General features: G+C 39.2%; 1 protein-coding gene across 1 annotated transcript in view; it reads left to right on the top strand.

Moving 5' to 3' along the window:
• The first annotated feature begins 4698 nt into the window (after positions 1–4698).
• Positions 4699–23969, top strand: part of LOC306857034 (heterogeneous nuclear ribonucleoprotein L-like) — a 41496-nt gene continuing 22225 nt past the window's right edge. The window contains exon 1 of the mRNA XM_079396676.1: positions 4699–4981. Within this exon, the coding sequence (XP_079252802.1) occupies positions 4808–4981 (174 nt within the window). The 5' untranslated portion in view covers positions 4699–4807. The remainder of the gene's footprint in view (positions 4982–23969) is intronic.

Genomic DNA, 23969 nt, shown 5'->3' with positions numbered 1-23969 from the left:
CATCCATCCATCTATCCATCTATCATCCATCCATCCATATATCTATCCATCCATTCATTCATTAATCCATCCATCTATCTATCTATCTATCCGTATGTCACGTGTCGGTTTCTATTTAGTTCTGTTTTGTCCTTATTTGGTATTTCCTGTCCTTGTTTAGTTAATTATCATCCAGTTCACCTGTCTTGTATTAATCATCTTGTTTACTCCTTTGTTTCCTGATCTTTATAAGCATTCAGTTTTTTTGTAGTCTTTATCCAGTCTTAAAGTAACTTTCTGTTATTTGTAAACGTTGTCTCACTGCTCTCTGTTATTAAAAGTCACTGTCGGTCAATTCCCGATTCCTGTGTTCTTTGGAGAGATGTACCGTTACAGAAGACTGGACCTATACAGAAGATGAGGCTGAGTTTAGTTCCTCGCAAAATCTGCCCGTGGAACGTCAGCCAACCGCTGTCAGCGGCCAACTCAAGTCTGCCACCCACGGCTCTCTCAAACCCGCCGTTCGCGGGGAGACTCCTGCCGCCGTCCGCGACTCCCCCAGACCTGCCGTTCGCGGAAGATTGTCCCTGCCGTCTGCGGCTCACCCAGACCCGCCATTCATGGAAGATTTTCGCCGCAGTCTGCGGCTCACCCAGACCCACCCTTCGCGGAGGATTGATGCCGCCAAGCTTTAGGACTCTCTGATCAGTGTTTGGTTCATCAAGAAACTTAAGTCTGCAAAGCCTGTATTAAGATCTGTTAAAAGATGGACTAATGAAACAGAGCGGGACTTCCAAGCCTGTTTCGACCTTACTGATTGGACTGTTTTTGAAGCTGCTGCCACCGATCTGGACGAGCTCACAGAGACTGTAACATCTTATATCAGTTTCTGTGAGGATATGTTGATTCCTAACAGGACTTGTCTAATCTACAACAATGACAAACCATGGTTCACTGCCAAACTCAGTCAGCTCCGTCAGGCCAAAGAAGATGCTTACAGAAAAGGGGATAAAGTCTTGTACAAACAGGCCAAATACACACTAGAAAAGGAGATCAGAGTGGCAAAGAGGAATTATTCTGACAAGCTCAGGAACAAATTATCTTTCAGTGATCCTGCTTCAGTGTGGAGAGGAATGAAGGGTACCACCAGTTACAAGACACCATCCCCCAGTACTGTGGAGAATCAACACCTGGCAGACGACCTGAACGAGTTTTAATGTCATTTTGAAAAATCACCCCACACCTGCTCTGAACTGAACACCTCTCCAAACAACCATTAACACCTCCAGCAACCCCCCTCTCCCCCAGATCTACAATTCAAATCAGCGAAGAATATGTGTGCCAGGTCTTCAGGAAGAACAAAAGAAGGAAAAAACCAGGCTCAGACGGTGTGTCACCAGCCTGTCTGAAATCATGTGCTGATAAGCTGGCCCCCATCTTCACACAGATCTTCAACAGATCACTGGAGCTGTGTGAAGTCCCCTCATGCTTCAAACGCTCCACCATCATCCCCGTGCCAAAGAAACCCAAAATTACTGGGCTTAATGACTACAGACCTGTGGCTCTAAAATCTGTAGCCATGAAATCATTTGAAAGACTGGTTTTGGCTCATCTGAAGGACATCACTGGACACTCACTGGACCCCCTGCAGTTTGCCTACAGAGCAAACAGGTCTGTGGATGATGCAGTCAACATGGGACTGCACTTCATCCTGCAGCATCTGGACAGACCAGGGAATTATGTGAGGATCCTGTTTGTGGACTTCAGCTCCACTTTTAACACCATCATCCCAGACACCCTTCAGAATAAACTACCCCAGCTCTCCGTCCTCACCTCCGCCTGTCAGTGGATCAACAGCTTCCTGATGGACAGACAGCAGTTAGTAAAGCTTGGTAAATTCACATCCAGCACTCAAACCATCAGCACTGGAGCTCCTCAGGGCTGTGTTCTCTCCCCACTGCTCTTCTCCCTCTACACCAATGACTGCACATCTAAAGACCCCTCTGTCAAGCTCCTGAAGTGTGCAGACGACACCACACTGATCGGCCTCATCCAGGACAGTGACAAGTCTGCTTACAGACAGGAGGTTAAGGAGCTGGCTGTATGGTGCAGTCTCAACAACCTGGAGCTGAACACGCTCAAAACTGTGGAGATGATTGTTGACTTCAGGAGAAACCCCCCTGCTCTCCCCCCACTCACCATCATGAACAGCACTATGACTGCAGTGGAGTCATTCAGATTCCTGGGCACCACCATCTCTCAGGACCTGAAGTGGGATATTCACATTGACTCCATTGTCAGGAAGGCCCAGCAGAGGTTATGCTTTCTTCGCCAGCTGAGGAAGTTCAACCTGCCACAGGACTTACTGAAACGGTTCTACTCCGCCATCATTGAATCCATCCTCTGCATCTCAATAACTGTCTGGCTCAGCTCAGCTACCAAATCTGACTTCAGAAGATTATGGAGGGTAGTCTGTATTGCTGAGCGAATCATTGGTACAACCCTCCCCACTCTCCAAGAACTGTACTTATCCAGAGTGAGCAAAAGGGCCGGTAAAATCACTCTGGACCCCTCACATCCAGCACACTCCCTCTTTGAACTGTTACCGTCTGGTCGACGCTACAGAGCTCTGAGCACCAGAATGACCAGATATAGGAACAGTTTCTTCCCTCAGGCAATCCATCTCATGAACACTCAACAATAAATGTGGAACACACAACTATAATACATTATCCATTCACCACACTCACTTATTTTATTTTTATTTTCTCATTTCTAATTTGCACATACTTGACCTGTACATACATAGTTGTCTATATTATATATTTTGTTTTTGCTGCTTTGTACATTGCCTATTTGGTCATTTGTATATTATTCTTTTATTATCTGTGTCCTGTCCTGTTGCTGTCTTTCTGTTGAACTGTGGAGCTTCTGTCACTACAACAAATTCCTTGTATGTGTAAACATACCTGGCCAATAAAGCTCATTCTGATTCTGTATGAGGGGATTTCTTGGACTCCTGTGCCCGCTCCTCGACAACGCCCTCCTGTGCCCGCTTCTCCAGGGCCAGTCCTTCCAATGCCTGCTTCTCCAGGGCCAGTCCCTCCTGTGAAAGTGCTGACAGAACGCCCCCAGGAATCCGTGCTGCCTGAGCGCCCCCAAGAGCCTGCTCCTCGCAAGTGCCCTCCTTTGACTCCACTGGTCCCGTCCAGCCCTCCTTCGTCTCCGCTGGTCCTGTCCAGCTCTCCCACGTCTCTGCTGGTCTCGTCCAGCCCTCCTGCGTCTCCTACGTCTCCGCTGGTCCTGTCCAGCTCTCCTACGTCTCTGCTGGTCCCGTCCAGCCCTCCTGCGTCTCCGCTGGTCCCATCTAGCCCTCCTGCGTCTCCTATGTCTCCGCTGGTCCTGTCCAGCTCTCCTATGTCTCCGCTGGTCCCATCTAGCCCTCCTGCGTCTCCTATGTCTCCGCTGGTCCTGTCCAGCTCTCCTACGTCTCTGCTGGTCCCGTCCAGCCCTCCTGCGTCTCCGCTGGTCCCATCTAGCCCTCCTGCGTCTCCTACGTCTCTGCTGGTCCCGTCCAGCCCTCCTGCGTCTCCGCTGGTCCCATCTAGCCCTCCTGCGTCTCCTATGTCTCCGCTGGTCCTGTCCAGCTCTCCTATGTCTCTGCTGGTCCCGTCCAGCCCTCCTGCGTCTCCGCTGGTCCCGTCCAGCCCTCCTGCGTCTCCTACGTCTCCAGCTCCGCGCTGCCCGAGCGCCCCCAAGAGTCCACGCTTCCAAAGCGCCCCCAAGAGTCCGCGCTTCCAGAACGCCCCCAAGAGCCCGCTTCTCCTAAATTGTTGCCAGAGGGGAACCTCCCCAAGAATTTATTTTTGGGGGGGCTGTATAGTCACTGCCTGTGTGGCCGGGCCAAGGTTCCGTTTTGTCCTTATTTGGTATTTCCTGTCCTTGTTTAGTTAATTATCATCCAGTTCGCCTGTCTTGTATTAATCATCTTGTTTACTCCTTTGTTTCCTGATCTTTATAAGCATTCAGTTTCGTTGTAGTCTTTGTCCAGTCTTAAAGTAACTTCTATCTATCTATCTATCTATCTGTCTGTCTGTCTGTCTGTCTGTCTATCTATCTACAGTATCTAGCCTATCACACGAGTTTCTGTTTTTTTATTCCTGCTGTGTTATATGTCTGTTTTCTGACTCAGTTCAGTTCAAGAGGCTGTTTTAATGTGATCCTTTAGTCTTTAGTTTGTGTCTGTATTCTCAGACAGATTTAACTGTTCTGAGTCAAATTCCACATGATTTCACTTCCTCATATTTGATCCATATTCTCATATTTCAGTTTCTTCAGTTCATCTTCCCGCTGCTAAAATAGTCAGATTTAATTGAGTTTTTAATGAAGACTATATATTTTTGTTTCCTTGATGAACAGGAACACGTGTTACTGAGTCATAATAATACTGAATCATAATTTATATTTTACATATTCAACTTAATTCCTTTGTAAAGGACACTATTATTTGTATGAACAGCGCTTCACATTATTACAAAGTAACGCTCACACAAAGAAGTTCAAAGTGATTATTATAATTATCTTTACTGTTACACTGTGTTCTTTACGCACGCCCTGCTCTCAGCCAATCAGCGCCGCCGCCCAGCCTTCACTCAGACGCCGCAGCCAATCAAAACCAGGTGTGACGTCAGAGCCGCAGTGAGCGAGGATCGAGGGCGTGAGCGCGCAGAGCTGTTGCCGGATGAGAGATGCGCCTGCGTGTGTGTGCGCTGCTTTCACATCGTCTTCATCATCCTCCGAGTACTGACTGATTGATTGAGTGATCATCATGTCCGCGCTGGAGGAGTACGAGCGCGCGCCCAAGCGCCTTAAGGTGTCCGCTGAGGATGAGGAGGAGCTGGAGGAAGGCGAGGAGTCAGACTCAGCATCCGCGGGGCTCATGGGTGACGATGAGGAGGATGAAGGGCAGAGCAGAGCGCGCTGGAGCTCCGCGGACAGGAAGGTCAGAGCCGCATCACTCCCAATACTGGAGCACTAGCATCAGCATCAGCATCTGACCGTGCAGAGAACATCTTTATATATATATTCATATTCATATTCATAGCGCTGGACTGACATGACACGCGATTAATGCATGATGCCAAAACACTGCAAAGAGAAAAAGAAAAGAGGAATCAAGAGAGGGAGCCAGAAAGATGAGAAACAATAACAGTGCCGTTCAGTTCAGTGATATAAATATGACCCTGGAGCACAAAACCAGTAATTAGGGTTAATTTTTCGAAGATTGAGATGTATGCATCATCTGAAGCTGAATACATAATCTCTCCATTAATATATGGTTTGTTATGATCGGACAATATTTGTCTGAGATACAACTATTAGAAAATCTGGAATCTGAGGGAGCAAAAAAATCTAAATATTGAGAAAATCTCCTTTAAAGTTGTTCAAATGAAGTTCTTAGCAATGCATATTACTAATCAAAAATGAAGTTTTGATATATTTACGGTAAGAAATGTACAAAATATCTTCATGGAACATGATCTTAATATCTAATGATTTTTGTCATAAAAGAGAAATGTATAATTTTGATCCATACAATGTATTGTTGGCTATTGATACAAATATACCTGTGTTACTCATGACTGCTTTTGTGCTCCAGAGTCATATATATATATTCATATTCATAGTGCTGTACTGACATGAGACGTTTAATGCAGTTTACGATATAAATAAGACTGAAAAAAAGATGAGATCCGACAACATTGACCATAAATCATCACTATGGTACTGCATGATGTGTGATCATACTGTGGCTGAAGTGTCATCATGAATTCACATATCATCACAGTATGATTTCTCGAGAGATTTGCTAGTCCTTGCATTCAGTGCGAATGTAGTAATAGAGAAGCAAACAGCAGGAAATATAGAATAACTGTAAATTAAATAGATCGGCGCAAAACAGATTGAGTGCAGTAATCTTTTTCTATTAAAACATTTAAAAAGCTTTATGGAAAATAGCATATCTGTGAACAACATAGTCACTCATAGTCACTTGAATCAGAGTTTTTTTCTCAAATTTTATTAAATTAATTTACATTCAGGATAACAGTGTTCGCTCTACATGTAAACTAAGGATGAATTTATCATTTGTAATTGACCTATTTTAACTTCTTAGTACATGTTCCTGGTCGAGTTGTGCATGTGAAAGTCAACAGTAAAAATAATCAAAAGCACAATTTTTGTTAAATGAAATGAACACAGGAAAGAATTATGTTTAATATTTTTTTATGCATATGCATAAACTAATCTTTTTCTACTAAAATATTTGATAAAAAATACAATTTCTGAACAACGACATTGAGTTTTGTCTGAATTTTAATGAATTAATTTACATACAAGCTAACAGTGTTAACTCATCTAAAGCATTTAGATGTATTTATCTTTTATAATTAACCCCTTTTAACTCATTAGTACGTGTTTTGCATGCAAAAATCATAGTTATGTTATAAAAGCAATCAAATGCTTTTTTTTATAAAATAAACGCCAAGAATGATATTTCCTCATTTTAATTGACATGCATAAACAGTAATCTGTTTTTTAATAATCTAAAACATTCGTGCACCAGATCGGTGAACGACACAAACACATTGAATCCGTCAGATATGAATACATCAGAGAATTAATTTATTACGCACAGTAAACAGATAATTTCGTACTATGGTATATATCAAAGTATTGTGGTGCTTTTTTGTTAGTTTCTTGCACTCAAACTGGTCGTTTCATTTCTAGTGCGTTCCCTAATTCGGCAGCATCTGATGCATGGGTTTTCCAAAGGTGCGTTGGGTCAGTCTAACAGAGGTTGCTTGACCACTTCTAGTTTAACTCATTTTTACCATTTTTGTTAAATGAAAATGTGACCTCATGCCAGTACCGTGGTAATGTGTGGTAAACATCTGTTTTTAAGCATATACGTAGTCTTTATTTTTATCATCTGAACACATTGGCACTGTTCCTGTTTATGATCTTTATGGTCTTTTCTTTTGGCATCATGTACTAAAGGCATGTAATCCAGTGCTGTGAATATAAATCAAGCAGAAATAAAAATGTCCATCAAAATACAAATGAAGAGAAGTCTCACATCTGAAATGTTGCGTATGAACGCTATATTTACATTGGTACCTCATAAAACTACGTGGCGTTATAAATGGATCCTAAAACGGCACTTTGAGCGATCTTGAAACATGCAAGTGCAAAATTTGTAGTTTCAAGTAGCTCAGACCATCCTGAGCCGATATTAAGTCCATAAATGTATGTATAACCCAAAATGTGTTGTTCGCCGTTACACAAAGATACCACTGTGGTTTATTCAAGTAAATTAAAAATAAAAACTGGTGGTTGTGCACAGCGTTGGCGAAAGATACTTTTAAAAGTAATGCATTACAATATTGCATTTCTCCATTAAAAACTAACTAATTGCATTACTTAGTTACTTCGTATGGAAAGTAATGCGTTACATTATTTTGCTTTACTTTTTCTCATCTGGGCTGGGCTCATTTTTCGTTCTTCACAATTGGATCATCGAAGCTCAGCAGAAAAGAAGCTGGTTAATAAAATGGGATTAAATACATAAAGGATATTTGTGTTATTTAACATATTTAATTAATCGTTGTAATGCGTTTGAACCCAACACTGGTTCTGAATTACTAGGTAATCAATCAAAAAATGAGGAAATTTACACATGCTCAAACAAGCAACCAACTTTACCATTTTTGTTGTACGTGATCAAGTCCAATTTATTTATATAGAAATTTTCACAAAACACATAATTTCAAAGCAGCTTTACAGAAAATCAGATTAGACCTGGACAATGAAATAGTTACATTATTGACAATATAAACAATCAAGGAGGATGGTTTTTGTATAAAGCAGGACTGTCAGAGTCACTGTAAAGTGAGTGACATCAGATCGTCCGAACGGTGTGTGTTCACAGAGGAAGTGTTTGACACTCTGCTATCGGCCGCCTAGAGACGTGGTTGTGTTTTCACAGTTTTTAAGGAGTCAGAGAGCAGGTAGAACTGAATCCCGAGTCATTTATGAAAGTGGTTCACTTTGAATGAACGGCATATTAAGTATGTGTGAATGTGCCCTCCGCCGTCAGACATCTGATGCTTTTTGTTTGTTTTTAATATGTTAAGCATCCAGTGTTTGTGAGGTTTCAATGCATGAACGTTTGACCCCGTTTGCTTTATTAGTGCTCGTTTATGGCCTAATTATAATCGTTGGCATTTATATGCACCAGTATGACATTAAATAGTAATGTACATTTTACTGAAACATTTTAATATATGAATAATACCACAACTGTGAACAACAGTCACATTTTTGAACTAGAATTTTGTCTGAATTTTAATGAATTAATTTGCATACAAAATAACAGCGTTCGCTCGTCTGAAGTAAGCGTGAAATTATAATTGAGCCCTATTATTTTAATAGAACTGTGTAAAATATGACACACTATCACATTTTTCAGAATTTTAATAAATTTATTTACATACAAGATAATTGCACTCAACATTTAAAGTAAGCATGAATTTATCATTCATAATTGACCTATTTTAACTTACTAGTACATGTTCCTGGTTTTGAATGTGAAAATCATAGTTAATGTAGTAAAAATAATCAATTTTTTACAAATAAATAAACACATAGAAGAATTGTATTTAATCATTTTCATTTACATAATCTACGTTTTACTAAAACATTTTAAAATATTAGTGCTGTCAAATTATTAATCGCGATTAATCGCATCCAAAATAAAAGTTTTTGTGTACATAATATATATGTGTGTACTGTGTAGATTTAGTGACATACTGTGGTGGAGTGACATACTGCCAAGTATGGTGACCCATACTCGGAATTTGTGCTCTGCATTTAACCCATCCAACGTGCACACACGCAGCAGTGAACACACACACACACACACACACACACACACACACACACACACACACACAGCAGTGAACACACACACACACACACACACACACACACACACACACAGCAGTGAACACACACACACAGCAGTGAACACACACACACACACACACACACACACACACCGTGAACACACACACACACACACACAGCAGTGAACACACACACACAGCAGTGAACACACACACACACACACACACACAGCAGTGAACACACACACACACACCCGGAGCAGTGGGGGTTCGGTGTCTTGCTCAAGGGCACCTCAGTCGTGGTATTGAGGGTGGAGAGAGCGCTGGACATTCACTCCCCCCACCTACAATCCCTGCCGGCCGGAGACTCAAACCCACAACCTTTGGATTACAAGGCCGACTCTCTAACCATTAGGCCACGACTTCCCCATTTATTATGTATATATAAATACACACACATGCATGTATATATTTCAGAATTTTTTTTCTTTATAAAATATATTTATTTATAATATAAATTAGATGAATATATATATAGACATGTAAATACATGTAAATATTTTCAAAATACATACTGTATGTGTGTGTATTTATATATACAAAATAAATATACACAGAACACACACATATATTATGCAAACCAAAACCTTTATTTTGGATGTAATTAATCGCGATTAATCGTTTGACAGCACTATAAAATATATATAAAAAACACCACATCAGTGAACAATGAATCAGAGTTTGTTCAGAATTTTAATGAATTAATTTACATAAAAGAAAACAGTGTTCACTCTACATCTAAAGTAATCATGAATTTATAATGGACCCTTTTAACTTATTAGTACGTAGTTAACATAGTAAAAATAATCAAAAACATTTTTTCAATAACAAATATTAATGCAATGCCAAATCTGTGAACAGCGACACAAATACGTTGTTGAATCAGAGTTTCATCAGAATTGTAATAAGTCAGAGAATCAGTTTATTGCACATGCTTAATTTGACCTCGTTTCATATTGACTTTAATGCGATCTCTAAAAACAGTGCAGTTATTATTCGCACAGCAGCTCATTCAGTGATTTATTGACACGCTCTGTGATAGAACTGTGTGTGAGTGAGTGTGTTCACAGTCCAGACGCTCAGAAAGAGACAGACAGACATAATGGCTTCAGTATTTTGCCCGGAGCGAATCGCTCAGCTCTGAGGAAACGTTCCTTTTGAACAGTCCTGATGATTTGAATACTAAGTGGCTTTTATTGGCTGGTTTAACTGTTTGATCTGATGTACCTCCAGCAGTCCTGAGCTGAACCTCACCCGCGTGCGTTTGTGGAGCAGATATTGTTTCCCGTGGGGTTCATTGATGGGGAATCGATCGGCGCCGTCACCTTTTACTACCAGAGATATGCCGGGCACAACAATGAAATCAAACACGCTCGGGTGGGCGGCAGCGGAGCGTGAGATGCTTTAATGGCTCGTGGGTGAGAATGATACCAGATCATTCTGCCCTCTTTTAATGTGCATGCAAACGGTCTGTCTGTCTGCCGGAGCCTCTCGGAGTCATCTGGGATCTCAGCGGGATGATGAAAGACGAGGGGTTAAACAGGGTCACCTGACTCGCCCAACTGACAAATGAGCGACTGAATGTGTGTGGTGTTGATCTGCTCCGGATGAATTATGGGTTTTGATGAATGACATATCATAACATGCGCTGCTGTAACATTGAGTTTAAGGCAAGATGCTGCAGGCAAAAACATTCTGTTTAATGCACTGGAGATTCTGTTAAAATATTGGATAGAAAACATCCAGAATACACATTTAAGCCTTTAGTTTTTGCACTTTATCTGTTTGCGTCTATAGATTTCAATTTCAATGCATATCTTTAAAAGTTTTCTCCTGCATTTCAGCAGCACTTACATACACCAAACTTTACCGTTTTATTCCTCTCTATATTCTGAAGGTTTTTACTGAGGGGTTTGTCAATATATCATTCACACTGATCTATACAACATTTTAGTCCTAAAACATGGTTAAAATGTAGCTTTTCTGTCTGTTGACAGTATTTTCTGGTTTATTGTGTGATAAAAAGAGAAATCCAGAATCCCCTCAGTAAAAACCTTCAGAATATAGATAGGAATAAAATTGTAAAGTTTGGTGTATGTAAGTGCTGCTGACGTGGAGAAAAAACTCTTTAAAGATATCGATTGGAATTGAAATCTACAGACGCAAATAGATAAAGTGTAATAAGACGAGACACAAGAAACAAAACCAGTGTTTTTTCATGCACTGGTCAATTTAGAGGTTTTGGGGCCAGATTTACAACATCTTATTCGTAAAACATGGTGAAAATTATTTTTTTCTGTCTGTTGACATTATTTTCTGATTTATGGAGTGATATAAAGATAAATCCAAAATCCTCTCAGTAAAAACCTTTAATCAAACAAGAATTTCAAACCTCACTTTATACATTTATTTTCTGGAAACTTAAGCAAATTATAGCCTATTATTGCATATTTAAACTTAGCTTTCAAGAAAACTTGCATTAATGTCTTAATTTACTGTGAATAATCAACTGGTGAGCGTATGCTGATATGTGCTAGTTAAAATTCACCTCTAGTTTACTGCCTTAAAAGGTTAATTCACTGAAAATAAAACCTAAACCTTCATGATGTTCCAAACCCACATGACTTTCTTTTGTTCTGAGGAACGTTGGTCATTGTACAGAAGAGAGAAGCTCTCTCCTCAGAGATCAGCGTGTTCTTTTATATTCAGCAGAAGAAAGAAAGTCCTACAGGTTTGGAGCGAGTAAACGATGACAGCTCGTTCATTTCTGGGTGAATTACTCCTTTAATGGGTGCTGAAGTCTTTGAGCATTGACATTCTCATTAATGTCTTTTATACAGCGGCTCTGTTGTGTGTGTGAGGGGATTCAGATGTGAGTTTGTCTCAGGAAGGACTGTAAACCAAGCAAACGTTCAGTGCTGAAAGCGTGTCTATTGAATGGTTTGTGCTGTAGTAGCCAGCTCATTGAGTTCTGTGTTCTGCTGTTGATTCTCACCAGAATAGTCTGTTACACAATCCTGTGGTGGGAAGTTCTCTTTGGATGACATTGCATGTCATTTCCTGTTCATGCTGCTGCTCTGTTGTAGTTTCTGTCATTGGTTTGCAGAGGAAACATGATGCTATCAGTGTATCGGCAGCCGGTGGATGTTTTTAGGGTGTGAACACTGCCCAAGTTAAATTATGCTTATTACTTACCTACTGATAGGAGACAAGACAATATTCTTAATTTCAAATTGTCTAAAAATGTAAACTAATTAGATTAGATTAGATTAGATTAGATTAGATTCAACTTTATTGTCATTTATGCAGAGTACAAGTACAGAGCTAATGAAATGCAGTTAGCATCTAACCAGAAGTGCAAGAATATAGTGTTTTATATACATATAAGTGCAGAGTAAATGAAGATAAGATTTACAGAATGTACAGTGGAATTGCTATATACAGTATTGAGCAGAGTATATACAGAATATAAAATAGGAATGCAATGTAGGGATTGTATGTACATATGAACAGAGCAATGTAGATTATATAGATTACAGATTATATATACACATTATGAACAGCAGAAACGTGAGAACAGTGGTAATAAATAAATACAGCTGGATGAGTGTGCAAAGTATTGATAGAACAATGTATTCTATGCAAAATAGCAGTAGTGCAATATTTTAGAAATAGTTTACTGTGCTTGTACAGTAACAACTTTAGACAGTTTATAGTGTAATGACTTTGACAATGTGCAGTCTGTGCAAAATATGAGTAGTGCAAATGCATGTGTGTAAAGTACTGTGACCAGTGCAGTAATAAGCAGGTGCAGGTTAGATTGGTGGTGTGGCGTTCAGAAGTGTCACAGCCTCGGGGAAGAAGCTCTTCCTGAGCCTACTAGTGCGAGAGCGTAGGCACCTGTAACGCCTGCCGGATGGAAGGAGGGTGAAAAGTCCATGGTTAGGGTGAGAGGCATCCTTGATGATGTTTCTTGCCCTGCCCAGACAGCGCTTATAATAAATGTTCTCAATGGAAGTTAGCTGGGTGCCGGTAATCCGTTGAGCAGTTTTCACCACCCGCTGGAGTGCTTTGCGGTCAGATGCGGAGCAATTGCTGTACCATACTGAGATGCAGTTCGTGAGTATGCTCTCAATGGTACAGCGGTAGAATTCCACAAGGATCCTGGGATTCAGGTGAACTTTCTTAAGACTCCTTAAGAAGTAAAGGCGCTGCTGTGCCTTTTTGACCAGAGTAGAGGTGTTATGGGACCAGGTGAGGTCATCAGAGATGTGGATGCCAAGGAACTTGAAACTCGACACACGCTCCACTTCAGCTCCGTTGATGTAGATGGGTGTGTGTGCATGACTCCTAGTCCGCCTGAAGTCCACAATGATCTCCTTTGTCTTCTGGGTGTTTAGCTGTAGATTGTTGGTGGCACACCACACAGCCAGGTGCTGCACCTCATCCCTGTAGGCTGACTCATCGTCATCCTTGATCAGACCTACCACCGTGGTGTCATCTGCAAATTTGATTATGGTGTTGGAGCCATAAACAGGAACACAGTCATGGGTGAAGAGGGAGTACAGGAGAGGGCTCAGTACGCAGCCCTGTGGCACGCCGGTGTTCAGGGTGATGATGGAGGAGGAGAGGTTATCTAACTTGACGGACTGAGGTCTGTTAGTCAGAAAATCTAGAATCCAATTGCAGATGGGTGTGCTGATTCCAAGCTGGCTGAGCTTGGAGATCAGCTTGGAGGGGACTACTGTATTAAATGCAGAACTGAAGTCTATGAACGGCATTCTCACATGTGTGTTTTGACTGTCCAGGTGGGTGAGGGCAGAGTGAAGCGCTGTTGAGATGGCGTCCTCTGTTGACCTATTGTGGCGATAGGCAAATTGGAATGGGTCCAGTGTAGCAGGGAGACAGGATTTTAAGTGGGATGCAACCAGTTTCTCAAAACACTTGGCAATGATGGGGGTGAGTGCAACAGGACGGAAGTCGTTAGGGACAGAGGCAGTGGAGTGTTTCGGTACTGGTACGATGGTGGAGGTTTTGAAGATAGTGGGGACAGTTGTTTGGGCCAGGGACAGATTGAAAATGTCCGTGAAGACCTCAGCTAGCTGCTCCGCACAGGCTTCAAGCACACGACCAGGTATTCCGTCAGGGCCAGCTGCCTTCCGAGCATTCACCTTACGCAAAGTGGAGTAAACATCTGATGTGGACAGTGTGAGAGGCAGTTCACTGGGTTGATGCTCAGCTTTGAGTGAGATCTCCTTATTATTTTGATCAAATCGAGCATAAAAGTGGTTGAGCTCATCTGGGAGGGAGGCAGAGCTGGAGGGGGGCACAGAGTTAGGTGGTTTGTAATCCGTGATAGATTGTATGCCTTGCCACATACGTCGGGGGTCTGAAGAATTTAAGTGTTCTTCAATCTTCTGTTTGTGTGTGAGTTTGGCCTGGCAGATACCCTTCCTCAGGTTGGCTCTGGCTGAGCTGTAAGCCTCCTGGTCTCCAGACCTGAAGGCTGCATCTCTTGCTTTGAGCAGGAGGCGAACCTCTCTGTTCATCCAGGGCTTCTGATTGGGGAAGATTTTTATTTTTTTGTGTGTAGTCACTCTGCTCACACAGCTGTTGATGTGCTCCATGACAGAGTTGGTGTACGTGTCAATGTTAATCTGAGAGTTTGTGGTGGCCTGGGCAGCAAACTCACTCCATTCTGTGAGCTGGAATTGATGTTGAAGAGTGGAGTCAGCACCTTCCAGCCAGATTTTAACAGTCCTTGTTGTAGGTTTCACACGTTTGATGACCGGGGTATACTTGGGGAGCAGGAACAAAGAGAGGTGATCAGACTGACCCAGGTGGGGGAGGGGTGTGACTTTGTAGGCATCACTCACATTAGTGTAAACGTGGTCCAATGTTTTATGTCCTCTTGTAGTGCAGGAGACATTTTGATTAAATTTAGGGAGAACAGATCTAAGAGTGCAGTGATTGAAGTCCCCAGCAACAATAAAGGCTCCATCCGGGTGCAGGGTTTGTAATTTGCTAATAGCAGCACAAAGTTCTTTCATAGCCACGTTAGCATTAGCGTCCGGAGGTACATAAACTGCAGCAGCAACAATGCAAGTGAACTCACGTGGTAGATAGAATGGCCTGCACTTGATAATCAGGAACTCCAGCTCAGCAGAGCAGTAGGTATCAACAATGACAAACAGAGTCTTTGCACCATGATTTATTTACATAAATGCATACTCCACCACCTTTGTTTTTACCAGAGGTTGCTGCTACTCTGTCAGCCCTGAAGAGAGCACGTCCATCCATATGCACCACACTGTTTGGGACATCGTTGCAGAGCCATGTTTCAGTGAAGAACATAACATTACAGTCCATAAGCCATTTCTGTGTGAGGGTCCAGATCTTTAGTTCGTCCATCTTGTTCATCAGAGACCGTACATTGGCAAGGAAGATGCTGGGCAGAGCTGGTCGATGTGGGTTTAGCCTTAGCTTAGCACGCAGCCCTCCACGCTTTCCCCGTCTTTGTTTACGGTCTCGACGCCGACGCCGAGCACTTCCGGTCGGTACGAGTGATCCGCTTGTCCGCGGTGATCTCAGTAGCTCCGGCGGGAGTTCGCTGAAGTCGAAAGGATGATCTAAAACTATGTTGGAACACTGTTTGTTGATGTCCAAAAGTGATTGTTTACTATAGCTGTAGTTCGCATAACTGGATCGCGCGAACACGAGTGAAATAACCAGGTAAATTAACACTATTTTCCAAAATCTGGTAAGACGCTGAGCCTCGCGATGTGTTCGCGCCGCCATATTGTCATATAATCTATCTATCTATATAAAAGCAAATAAGTATTTATTTATTTTACTATATATATGTATAATAATAAAACATATAAATATATATAAAAGATAAAAATTAAATAAAGTTAAAAAAGAAATACCAAATGATAGTAGAAAAGACAATTTTCTTAATTTAAACTTGTCCAAAATTTAAAATTGTATTATTTTATTTTACACCTTTTTTTTTTTTTTTATAAAAGACATTTCTGGATCATTCATATATATATACTCAAATATTCACATTTACATATGTAGATTGTTTTTTAATTGTAATTTAATTCTTAAACACACACACACACACACACAATAATAAATGAACATACATAATGACCTTTGACTTCCCTATTCTCAATACATGATTTGTGGATTTTTATCAGTGTTTATTTAGATATGTTTGTCATCTCATGTGAATTGAAGCTCGAGTGCTTTGACGTGACAGATGCTGCTGTGAAAAGCTCACAATCAGTGAAGGTGTCTGTAGATGTGTGACTGTAAGAGCAGATCTCTGTCACCCTGCAGCAGATGAACTGATTCCTGCTATTGAAGTCAGTGTCTTCAGATCTGTATAGTGCGACTGATCTGTGCTGCGCTGATGTTTCCTTATGAAACTCTTCTGCGCAGTGTTAAATGCTCCGGTAGAGCTTATGTGGAGATGTTTTGAGCAGGTCAGGATCAGATGTGTGTGTCGGTCGTGAGCTGCATCATGCTGTGAGTCTCATGAGGAGTGACAAGCGAGCAGACGCTGAAGCCACGAGGCTCATGGATGCGTTTCAGAGCTAGTGTGTCCTTCACGCTCACTAACATACACACACACACACTGACACACACTCACTCGCGCACACACACACACACACTGACACACACTCACTCGCGCACACACACACACACACACTGACACACACTCACTCGCGCACACACACACACACACACACACACACACTGTCTGCAAATGATCGTCCCTCAGGTGATGAATGCCAGCATTACTAGGCCCAAGCACAATGGTCTGTAAATCAGGAAGTAATGCAGGAAGTATTATTATTAATCACTGTCAAAGAGGATGTTGAGTAGTCAGTGGTTGACTGAAAATTACAGACACACAAAAACTACAAACTAGACGTGCATTTAAAATAAATAGACATCTAAAAAAAACTCATTCCTCTTTCTTTCTTTCTTAATTTCTTTCTTATAATAAAATAAAATATTATCTTATAATAATAAAAATATAAAAAATAAAATATTTTTTTTCCTTCTTTCTTATAACAAAATAAAATATCTTATCTTACAAAATCTAAAATGCATTTATTACTTATTTCAAGAAAGAAATGTCGTTCTTATAAAAATCTAAAATCTAAAAGATTTTTTGTTTATTAAAATAAAATATAATAAAATATTTTTATAAAATCTAAAAGAAAATCTTTGTTTTTTAAATATTATCCTATAATATCTTATATAAGATCTTAATATTATAATATCTTTCTTTCTGTCTTCTAGCTGAAGTGTCACAGATGTTGTTTCTGTATTTTCTGAGGTTCCTTAGAGTAACTCGTGATGAGCAGCTCTGAGTGTTATCACACAATTTAAAAATAATTCAGTACATTTATTGTTGTGATTAAATCAAGTGTTAAACCTCATATAGATTGAGTGTGTGTGTGTGTGTGTGTGTGAGAGAGAGAATATCCAGTTCTTCTTGTGTTCGGTTGTTCAGTCACGAGAATATGCTATTTGTGTCCCTGCATTTGAAATATCATCCGAAACAATTAATTTTTCCAATTTGTGTAATTCAATCGTGTATGATGACATTAGATGCAGCTGTAGCATTGATTCGGCTGCATCTCGTGCTCATTTCCCGCAGGTTCATGGCTATTTTTAAAGCGAGCCGTTGCGTCTGAAGACGAGAGGCTCGTTTGTCTGCCCGATTAACCTGTTTATGCATTCGTTTAATTAAAGTCAGATGGCTCATTCAGAATCATTTATATATGAATAATCAAACATCTGAGCATCTGTTGCTGAGATTCAGCACTTTTCCAGAACAAACAGCCTGCGTGAAAGTCATGTGCTATTATTTAAACTAGATGATTGTTGTGAATAAATACAGAAACAGATAAAGTACTTCCTTTATTTAATGATTGTATAGCAGTATTGTAGTTGCTGTTTCATTCATGTTCTCAACTGTTCAGTTTCAGTCACTGAGTGATTTCTGAAGAATTGCAACACTGTGTCGTGTTGTGTTGTTTGTGTGTTGGTTGCATACTGAATGTGTCTTGGTTGCATGTTTAACGTGTGTTTGGTTTAGTTTTGGTTGCATGTTGAATGCATGTTTTCACATGTTGAATGCATGTTGGTTGCATGTTGGTAGCGTGTTGGAGTCTTTTTTGTTGTGTTTTGTTGATTGTGTATTGGTTGTGTCATGGTTGCATGTTTAACGCGTGTTTGGTGTAGTTTTGTTTGCATGTTGAATGCATGTTGGTTGCATATTGGTGGTGTGTTAGTTGCATGTTGTGTGTTGGTTGTGTGTCGAGCACAACAAACAAAATCAATGTTACTCACCTATCAAGAAGAAACAAAGCAACCTCTGTGTCCGATTTGAGCCCTTCCCTCTCCTTAGTTCTCTCCAGCGCTGGAAAGCTGCTCTGATATTTACGTGGGTCCTACCTCTTGCCTGATCCGTACCCCTTTTTATAATGTTTTGTTTCTCTATATATTTTATCTCTCTCTATCTATATTCGATCTGCCAATATCCGTCCTGTGCACTCAAATTGAGCGCTCTCTTCAAGACACGCCCCCTTACCACTGATTGGCTACAAGTGTGTTTTGGGACTCGGTCCGACACTGTGGTCAAAAGCGTTTTTCAAAAATCACTCAGTGCACCTTTAATGCATTAACACTAACAGTGAGCAATTGCCACATTTGCTACAGAAGTTATCAGTCTTTGTTAAAAAGAAATCTGTTCATGTTAGCTTGGGTTCATTAAATAGTTACAACTTTGGATTTGAACAACATGTTATTAAATATTGAAATTACCTACATTAATGAATGTTTAGAATAATTGTTCATTGGCAGTTTATGTTAACTAATAAATTAACTAATGTTAACTAATGGAGCCTTAAATTAAAGTGTGATCGAACAATAAAGAATCAAAACATTTTCAAACAATATCTAGGGCAGGGGTGTCAAATTCAATTCCTGGAGGGTCTTAGATTAAACGCACCTGATGCAGCTAATCAAGTCCTTCAGGCTTATTTGAAAACTACGTGTTTGTGTGCTGGAGCAGTGTTAGAAAGGGTTACTGCAGAAAAATAAATAATTAATAATGTGAGAGGCCGTTTCCATAGTGACAGCAGAGATGTGGAGGAATTATCTGGAGTTTGTGTCACTCGAATGTAACGCTGCTGCAACTGTCAGTGGAGCCTGTGATCTCAGTCTGATCTCAACATGACCTTAATCTGATTTCAGTCTAATCTTAGTGTTAATGTCAGTGTGATCTCATTTTGATCTCAGTCTGATCTCTGCCTAATCTGGGTCTGATTTTAGTGTGATCTGTATGTAATTTCAGTCTGATTTCAGTGTGATGACAATGTGATCTTAGTGTGATCTCAATGTGATGTCAGTGCGACATTAGTGTGCTCTCTGTCTGATCTCAATGTGATCTCCACCTGATCTCTGTCTGATCTCAACATGATCTCACTCTGATCTCGGTTTGATCTCAGTATGAGCTCGGTCTGATCTCAGTCTGATCTCAATGTGATCTCCACCTGATCTCTGTCTGATCTCAACATGATCTCACTCTGATCTCGGTTTGATCTCAGTATGAGCTCGGTCTGATCTCAGTCTGATCTCAATGTGATCTCCACCTGATCTCTGTCTGATCTCAACATGATCTCACTCTGATCTCGGTTTGATCTCAGTATGAGCTCGGTCTGATCTCAGTCTGATCTCGGTCTGATTTTAATGTGATCTCAACGTGATCTCAGTCTGATCTCAATTTGATTCCAGTAGGAAACCCGTCTGCTCTGACTCAGATACACAGAAACATCAGTATTATTTTGAGGATTTGTGCAGTATTTGTACTGTTATGTAATCACATTCTGAAGAACAGTACTTTTTACTCCTTTGATGTGAGAAGTGTGTGTTATTTTCGCAGATTTCAGTGTTCTGAGGTTTGTTGTTGTTGTTTTTGGTGTGAAACACATTTGTGTGTCTCTGTGTCACTAGAATGTGTTCTGATGTGCTGTGTATTGACTGGTGTTTTCTGTAAACATGCACTATAGACGAATGTTTTTTAGGTGCATTTGTTTTGTCTGGAGTAGAGTTTCGTCTGCCTGATTAAACTGTTTATGCATTTGCTTAATTAAAGTGTGATATCAGTGTGATTCCAGCAGGAAACCCATCTGTCCTGAGACAGATGCACACAAACAACTACGTTTGAGCAGGGGTGTAAATACTTTTACTTGATCACTGTACTTAAGTGTCATTTTGGGTTATTTTAGTAGATTTGGTCTTTACTCAAATGCAGTTTCAACTAAATATTTGCACTCTTAATCACTGTACTTAACTGTTTTTTAACTTCTATATTTCAACATTAGAAATGCTTGTTGAATTTTTGTAGAGGGTTTGATGTTTTTACGATTTAATTGTTGTTTTCAATATAGATGAATGCTTTTGACTTCTGCGCTGTTACATTTAGTTTTAAGTCTGTCCGACAAAAGACATTTTTATGCAATTCATTCACTTTCTATTGAGAAAATTATTCAAACGCTCCTTTCTTCTTTTTGGGAGGTTACTTTTTAATATTTCAGTACAATTTAAATTCAACTTTAATCAAGTAACTTTTTTCTCAATATATTAATTTATTTCAGCTTTTTGATTATATTTACTATTAATTATTATTAATATTAATACAATTTAATATATAATTTTCTAGTATTACTTTTTAATATTGTTTATTATGTTATTGATTTTTGAGAGGTTGTTTTTTTTATAATACTTAAGTACAATTTAAATTAGTTTTTTTAAACTTTCACTCAAGTATGTTTTTTAGCCTTTTGATTGCTTAATATTAATTATTCTTCATTGAATATGATTTTTTATATTGTGTATTATGTATATTATTAAATATTAATTTTTATAGGTTATTATTTTAATACTTAAGTACACTATTTCGGCCAGATATTTATGTTTTATATATATATATATATATATATATATATATATATATATATATATATATATACACAGGCAAATTTTAAAATGCAAAAAATAATAATATATTTTGTAGTTCAAACATTAAGAAGGTTGTGTAGACATAAATTCATATTAAAATTTTAAATTAAGTGATTTTAGTGTTTTTTCATCTAGATGAATCATCTGTTGCCTTAAAAATGTCATGTGGTGCGACCATGATTTATATTTAAATTAATTTCCTTAACATGCTTAACATTTTTTTAAATGTTCTCAGTGACTGAAGTGCTTAGAAACAAAGTATTTGCATTTCTTTTGAGTTTTTGTACATAATGATCTCATATTTTTGTTCTATAATTTCAGTTGCCTTCTTAATTGTAGTTAGCAGACTTATTTTTTCTGTAAATTGCATAAAACTGAGAAAAATATTTTTAAAATAGCACTCACTTAAGCATACTATAGCAGTGATTCATATTTCAGCCACAGAAATTAGATCATTTATTTTTAATTTAACACAGTTATTGCTATTATTGGTCGCACCACATGATGAGTGGTTGCTCCAAATGACAAAAAGACCTTACATCATTAAAAATCTATTTAAAGAATTGTGTTTAAAGAATAAAGTTCAGCATATGGCATTAACTGCAGTCATTTTTTTAGACCCAGTTATTTCTAAACTTTGCCCAACCTTGGCTGCTCGACTGACCCTTCGCCGGGAGTTTGATTAACAGGCAATCTGAGCAATCATAATGCCAAATCTGCCATTTTTGTCAGATAAACAAACCAGACAGGAGATTAGATTAACGTCGGTGGACTTGAACTTGAAAAATAGTGTTTATTGACATCTTTTCACAGTTAAAACAAGATACCTTCTGATGTTCATTCATGTTTATTTTGTGCTATAACTAGTAAGAGATGATCGGTCACATGCTGCTTGAACTGAGGTGCTACAGCGATCTGTAACGACACATTATAGAGCCACAAAACAGTATTTGTTGTTTGAATTTCTTTTAAAAATTACTAAATTTGAACTCTAGACTTTGTTTAATACCGAAAAGTACCTGCTCTGTCAGTGTGTTGTCAGTGTCTTCTTTGCTCCGATGTATTTTTCACTGCATGAGAACATGATGTGTGGCATAAAAGTGCCGTGGTTTGTCGGATGGTTTGTCTGACTTAGCAACAGTAACTAAGGGCGGGTCTTTGCTAAGGGTCAGTTTAGAGTTGCTGGCTCAGGTTCTGAGATGAAATCATTAATATCTTTCTTAAAGCAGACAATTACATCTGGAGTTTGTTCTAGACTGCAGGGTCAGAATTAACATGCTGCCTATGGTGAGCATTTATTTTACTTTGCTTGGCAGTGGAATCTGGTAAAATAGATTAAAATGGTTATTAATAAATTACTCATAAATTACTAATACATGCATAATTACCAAACTGAAATTAGATGCGCTAAAATCCTATTTTTTGAATTTTTTCTCATATTGTGCAAAGATTACACATAAACCGCTCGAAATGACCCAAACTGCATAAAAATCTATTCCAAATTATATTCAAATAAAGTGTTTTGTGTATATAAACCATTAATTGAATATAAAAGCACAAAAACTGTGAATCTGGGACATATATCTATAATGGAAAACACTCTGCAGTGGTCGCACCAAATTATATTTTCAAATTCAAATGAAAATTTATGATAAAAATAAATGCTTGTAGTTTTTTTGAGGTCATACCACATAATATCCAAATGTGGTAACTACATGCCAGCCATTAAAAAGGTCATTTTTTTCCAAATTTGAAAGAGTTACAAACCTTCTATGGGTCCTTGGCAAATTGTTATATGATGCAAAGTCTTATCTTTGAATGGATTTCAACATAAAAGTACAAATGGTAGTTTCTTGATGGTCGCACCACATGATATTTCATAAAATGGAGATTATTTGACAAAGTTTGTTTGAATATTATGATGGAAATATAGACAAATGCTTTGCAATTTTATCGAGGATTACAAAACACTTTGGAAAACATGTCAAATAGTGCAGAAAATGAATCTGAATAAATTTAGGGTAATTTCAAAGATCTTTCCAAAACAAAAGTTATGGCCAGACGGTCGCATCACATGATGTTTTGACACTTTGAATAACAGAAAAATTACAAATAACTAATGTTTTTTGAAACATTAAAGTGGGTACATATGTAGGAGAGGTACTTATTATATATGGCATCATTTTATGCATTTAAACCGATTTTTAACTGAAAAAAATGCAATCGGACAGAAAATCTAGGCGTCACGTCATTGACCCATATATATATATATATATATATATAAATTATTATTAATGCATTTTATATACTTTTCTTTTATATTGTGTGTTATTTATATGACTTAATATGGACTTTGAGAGGTTACTTTTTTTAATGCTTAAGTACCAAAATTGTTTGGTAAAATTGCACTTTATATTGAATAAATTATCACTGACTATCGGTACTTTCACAGAGAGTAGAACACAGCGCCTGCAACGGCAAGGTCACAGGTTCGATTCCCAGTTAAATGCATGAATGCAGAGGCTGAAGGTGAATGTGTGTAAGATGGCGCTGGTGTTTGTCTTGCTGCCATCTGGTTTGTGACTCAAGGAGCTCGTCATTCGTCTGCAGTGGAAGTGGTTTGATGTTTGTGAAGCTCTATATTGAGTGTGTTTTTCTATTGCGATGTGATTCTTCAGCAGGAGTCTCTGCGCATCAGAGCTGCTGCAGCGCTGCGTTTCTGTAGGTCATTTTCCAACCGCAGACGCTGCTATGGCACTGATGGCTTTAAAGCTAGTAGTGCACCTCAAACCTCATTATTTACTCACTCACATATGGGTCAGTTGTAGGTTTTGAAGTAGCAGAGATGTATGCAGTGTGATCTTCATGCAGTAAGTCACAGACGCTCAAATGACACAATTTCTCTGTGTTCTCTCC

This window comes from Barbus barbus (genome assembly GCF_936440315.1).
Source record: "Barbus barbus genome assembly, chromosome: 37".
In the NCBI taxonomy this organism is placed as follows: Eukaryota; Metazoa; Chordata; class Actinopteri; order Cypriniformes; family Cyprinidae; genus Barbus; species Barbus barbus.
Note: the sequence above shows the minus strand (reverse complement) of the source record. Positions and strands in the feature narration are given on the sequence as shown.